Here is a 6,000-nt window from a genome sequence, read left to right on the forward strand (position 1 = left end):
TACAATAAAGGTTTAAAATAGAGCTCGTAAGGTGGAGAAAAATGTTTCAATTCGAATTAAGCCATATTTTCTTCCAATCAATTCTACCTTTTTTAACCACAGTTGGCGATATGTATTGCGCTTTGCATACTTTCAGGCGTTTTTACGCATATTAACCAACCAATTTCGTCAGGGTGGTTAGAAGGAAGAGGGGTGGAAGGGGGGTGGGGTTGATTTGTCGACTGTCCCGACATCTACCGTGACTTGCCTCCAGAATGTTCGTCTACTTCTTAAGAGTACCGATGATCTACGCCTTAAAACTGCTGGATCACGTATTAGCCGTGTTACTCAACCATTTTCCTAGAATAATTAGTAATCAGTCATTAAAATGAAAGCACGAGAGAATGAGGAAGGGTGTTTTGATTCAAATTTAGACTCCCGAATAATCTAAACATTTTTGACCACGCTGAAAACACAATCTGCATTCTTGGCATGGCATGGCATGTTCTCTGCGAGAATTTGGCATGTTCTCTGCGTTGCATATATTTAGGCGTTTTTCGAATTGTTCGCATATCTTTTATCCCTTCCTCATTCCGAGTCATGCCGATTTTTACTACACTCACTGCAAAACGGTGTTTTCAGAAAGCAAATTTTCTAGCACCGGCCACAGCACAGATATAATAAGTCAATACGGACAACACGAAAAATATAAAATTGCGCTTGCAAATCCACCCATAGTTAGCTCGTACCACCGCTGATAAAAATTCAAGTGGAGCTTTGCATAGTGATTGTATGTGTGTATGTGTCTGATACAGATAAAAAGACGAATGAAATCTGTAGCTATATATCAGTCGCTACAACCTAATCAACCAGCGGAACCGGTACCGTATGATAAAGTTCTATCATTTTTGTGCTTTAATCCATTCACTACGGAACATCGGTAATCGCTGCTGTGAGTAAACTGTGGTGGGAATCTGTTGCTGAAGATCAACAAAGCAAAACTTACAGTAATGTCGGAGCAAGGTATGAATCATATTTCATATTTGGTGGAGTGTTTGCTTACCAGTCTGTTACACGAAACAATCGATGCAACAGAACGTGCCGCGCTGACTAATTTAGCGGACAGTTGTGCTAATGAAGAACAGTGTTATGAGAAAATCTTAGCCATCGTCGTGAAAGATGCTGAGCCAGCAACGGCATGCTACCGGGTGCTGAAACTAAATTCCCTTCCACTGTTTAAGACGTATCTTTCGTCCACCGGCCTTGACGAAACGGCACTGTTTCAGTGCATGGCAAGCGCAATTATTAGCCTGAGTGTTAGAAATGTTGCTCTTTCGAACGAGCTCGATTTGTACGTCAAGTGGAAACTGTCCGACTACGGGTACCGGAAGCTGACGGGCAATTGGAATTGTAGTGCAGCTGCAGCCGGTTGGAAGAGTCACATCGGTGTGATAAGCCAATGCTGGGACGATATAGTGAAGCACAAGTACAACGCAAACGATAACGTAGACGACCGGTTCCTGCATCGTGTGCATACCATGCACAACCATTTATATTTTATCAGACTGAAGACGTTTCTCAAACACCTACCAGTGATGGAAACATTGTTTTGTTTGGCCATTTTTATGAATATACACAAAAATCCCGCTGCCTATCGTCCCTATCGTCTGCTAATCTGCAAGCGGTTCATTGTCGAATGTTTGGAAGCGATCGTATGCCAGCTGAAGCACATGCAGGCAGTACTCGAACAAATCGAACTGCAGCTAAGCAACATTGTTAGGCCCGAAGCGTGGGCTAACGGTGAGCTGGCCAACGGGTTGGCTACCTTAAAAAGAGATGAAACGATCGGTAAGATCGAAAGCACCCTACCGTGTGTGGTTCATCCGAAGAACGTGTGCGAACGAATAATGGCCGGAATGAGAAGGAAAACACCGATAGAAGCGATCGTTACTAGCATCGTGGCAGACGAAACGTTTCACTTACCGGAGGATCCAACGTTACATCCTGGCACACTGGAAGCGATCCGCGGCTGCTACAGTCAAATGAAGTTGCTCTATTTGATGATGAAAATGCACAAGCATATTTCGTACATTGCGCAGACCGATCTAGCAAATCAAGCGCATGCATTACCTTCCCTGGAGCGTTCGATGATGATGGTCGGTGAAGCGTTTAACGAATTGAACAAGCTCGATCTGCCTGACAGTGCAGTACTGCTGGCTGGTAGGTTTAAGAAGAGTAGTATCTTTCGTCGAAACTTTTACACGCACAGTTTGGCTATGTTCAAAAAACGGCCTGACGAGATCTTGTTGAAATACTGGTCAAACTATATGCATGCGATCCGGCTGATTGTGGTGCTGATGCTGGCTGTTATTGCTGCCGAAATTCGGCTCACTTTCTATCGTAAGCTGCACCGGTGTGAGACACTGGGTACGCTCCGTGCGCTACTGATCTATACCGGCGAGAGTGATTGTTTCCGAGAGTCAGAAAACGAATGGTACGAGAATGTGTCGAATAATCCTAAACAAGGCCGTATACGACTGGAGCAAATGTTTGCAAACACAACGAACAGCAAGCATCATATATTGGATGAAACTTACGAAAATTTGGTAAAATTTCAAGGTTCCGCTAAAGAAGTGCTTCAAAAATTGAAAGCAATTGAAGGCCGATTCGACTACGAGAGTGTACGTAAAACGTGTTTCGCTAGTGGAGATCTGTTTGTCATAAAAAATTTATTGCTGTGGAAGTTGCAGGAGCACATCCTGCCCAAAAACAGCATAAAAGTAAAGCAAATCATACTAGAACTAATCTGCAATGGAGAAATAATTGAGCTTCCAGAATCGACACCTTTCGACTTTGTTGATCAACAAATTTTTCTCAACCATTTCGCTCCTTTGGGTTTACAGATAATGCACTACAGAGAGTCGGTGGTAAACTTTATCAATAAACTAAATAAAGGCAACCGATCGGTGGACGATAACGGATGGAACAAGCTGCACGATAAGTTAAATCCTTACTATGGCAACATTTTTCGACTTGACAAAAAGTGGACCGTGCTGAAAGATTTTTGCACTGAGCTTGAAATAAGGTGGGACAGCAAGTTAGCGTCTAAACTTCGGCAAAAGGATCTGCTGCTTTTGCAAGCACTGTTTGACGAGCGGCGTAAAAGATTGCGCACGCTGTTCGAGCAGTGTGCCATCCGAACGGAGGATGATCTAGTGCACAAGCTGTTCGAAATTCCGCTGCACGTTCGAGCGGCCATGGAGTACATACAGGGGGAGATGTGTAAAATGTTGCTGACGGTTAAGTACTTTGGCGACAACTTTCCCGCATTGACACATTCGCTGCCGATGCTTCAGGGTAAAAGCTATCGCAACTATCTAGCGCACGACGGGCTGTCCTACGATCTGGTGACAAGCAGTGGCGATGAAAAGTGTCTAATAAATGCGTTCGTGTTTGCCAACAGATCGGTCGAGCTGTTCTCGGTAAGGTCCAAGGTGCCCACGCTGAACTTTCCATCGTTTGCGGATGCGGTGCTATGGATCGATCAGCAGCAGGAACTACGATCGGCGATCGAGTCAGGTGATGTGCAGCAAGCAGAGGCAAAGCTGAAAGCAGGTGCAGAAATTAAGGGTAAATATTACTGCTCGCTGGACGTTCGCTACCAGCCAACGAAGCACCACACTCTGGCAGATTTGGTCGAATGGTCCAACCAAGCAACAGCACCGGTTTTGGCACTGCTGAGCCACTATTTTCCGACCTTCCGTGCGGACTTGCATAGTGTACAACGGCTCATCAGCAACGCACTGGCACGCCGTGACTTTGAAGCAGCGTACGGGTTGATTTTTGAAAAGCAAGAATTGCGGAAAGAATTATTAGCCTGGCCCAGCTTACCGCTGAAGTACGCGGAAGTTTTAATAACGAAGGAAGGGTGGGCTAATGTACTGAAAGAATTGTTCGACTGCGGAAACAGTCCGGTAGCGCTGGAAGTAATGAAGCGCCACGAGCATTTGCTTGCAGCAAGGACCGATCCTACCGTTGCCCTGATGAACGATCTGCTGCAACATGCAATGTTTCGCGACCTGCCAGAGTGCCGTAACGCTTTGCTCTCGCGAATGAGCTGCCGTTTACTACCGGAAACACTAGAGCTCGCAATTGCCATACACTGGGCGGACTTGATGAAGTATGATGCTGCCAAACGCGTGCTTGATGATGCTTTAAATTGTGGAACTTTGCTGTGTGCAGCCGTAATGGTGTCCAACTTTCAGGCTATGGAATATTTTTTGAACCGTGGACATCATAAGGAATGTTACTATGCAGCTGTTTGCTACGGTACCACACCGGTGTTGGAACATTTGCTTAGACACTTCCCCGTTGAGGATGATAAGCTCCTATCCGAACTGCTTTCAGCAGCGTCTGGTATTAAAATTTGGAGCTGTGTTCGATTGCTGTTAGAGAAGGATGTTTGTGCTGGTAATGCGCTGCCCATACTCGTTCGGCACGGTATGGTAGATCTTATCCGGTGTATCAAACGGCTAGACTATGTAGAATTCTGGAACGCTACCTCCACACATCCATTTCTTATAGCGTCTAAGTACGACAAGCTATCGGATGAAATGTTCGACGTGATCCGATCGCTTGGTTTCTGCTGTTTTGATAATACCGAGGTACTGCATGAAATGGTTAAGCAAGGAAGATGGAGTTCGATTTGTGAGGACCTAACCTGTCAGCTTTCGAACCGTTCGCCATCGCTCACCGTTCACTGTGAACAGATGATGAATGTGCTGTCCCGTTGGAAAAAGATCGCCCTTTTCGAAAAGCCGTTCGAGGGAAAAACTACATTAAGCATTGTACTGGAGGCACCGAACACATTTGAAACTGTCAGTAGAGTGTTAGAGTTGGCTCGTGACATGCGCAGGCTGGAAGATTTGGTGCTGAGCGATATAGCTATTGGAAAGGACACAACGATTGTACGGTATGGTTGTGAGCGGTACGGGAAGGTGATTGTGGATAGTTGCAACGGAATCATGCAAAAAATAGAAGGTCTTCGTAACGCTCCAGGTGCGTTGCAGTGGCAAGACTTTACGATGGACATCTACAAGGCGTCGGTTATGAAGTTCAGTGTTCTTGGTGCAACAAACGGGAATCTTGAGCTTCTACAGACTCAGCTACAGATAAGCGGCTCAACGTTAGCTGACAAGCTGCTAAGTTTTCGAACTATTACGGATGAATTATTCGGCAAGGATTCTACAGTTTATGCAACGCTAGCGACAGATTCCCATACTTTAGTTTTCTTCAAAATCGACGAATGGTGTTGCGTGTACGATCGCTACCCTTTAGACAGTACGGTTGATCTTTCGAGCGTGGTGAATGCAACGCTACTGAACAGAAGAACCATTCTGCAAAATGCTATTTGTCACAAATGCCATCTGGACGTGGTTAAGCTGCTGATGAAAAATGGTGCCAATCTTTTGCTGGCAGACGATTACCGCACTCTATCTGATGGAAATGTGTAAGGAACAGAATTTACGCACCAAAAATGGATGTTTGCTGGCTATGGAACGTCCTGGCCAGGGAATGTAACTCTCAAGAAGTGTTCTGGGTGTAGTACAGCTTCTAAAGGTGTATGCAAGTGCGGTAGGTTTCAAAATGTTTTAAATCACACACTCAACAAAGCGGCTCACTACAGGTTTGCATTCGCTACAGCTTTGCAGCGGAAGATGTGTTCCGATAGCGGTAGATGCTTTGACCGATGACCGAAAGGGCAAGATGATGGACGGGTTGATGTCATGTTGGATCAAGCACAAGTATTAGAACAACAGCAAATCAACTTTTCTATTTGTTGTTCAAATTGATAGACCCCCAAGAGTCAGGTCCAAAGATACTTCTGATCATTTACACCTCTTGCCACGTAGGATTCTAGATGGAAAATATTAATCGGGTACGAAACCCCATCGGAAATTAAAGAATAACAGGATAGTACTAGTATTATCAGTAGTTACTTCAGAGTAGTACCTTTTATGC

General features: G+C 45.0%; 1 protein-coding gene across 1 annotated transcript; it reads left to right on the top strand.

Moving 5' to 3' along the window:
* Positions 1 to 989: 989 nt before the first annotated feature.
* Positions 990 to 5,492, top strand: LOC126560496 (uncharacterized). Its single transcript, XM_050216455.1, has 2 exons — positions 990 to 1,002; positions 1,075 to 5,492. The coding sequence occupies exons 1-2, from the start codon at positions 990 to 992 to the stop codon at positions 5,490 to 5,492; spliced, it is 4,431 nt and encodes a 1,476-aa protein (XP_050072412.1).
* Positions 5,493 to 6,000: the final 508 nt, after the last annotated feature.

This window comes from Anopheles maculipalpis, chromosome 3RL (assembly GCF_943734695.1).
Source record: "Anopheles maculipalpis chromosome 3RL, idAnoMacuDA_375_x, whole genome shotgun sequence".
NCBI classification, from domain to species: domain Eukaryota; kingdom Metazoa; phylum Arthropoda; class Insecta; order Diptera; family Culicidae; genus Anopheles; species Anopheles maculipalpis.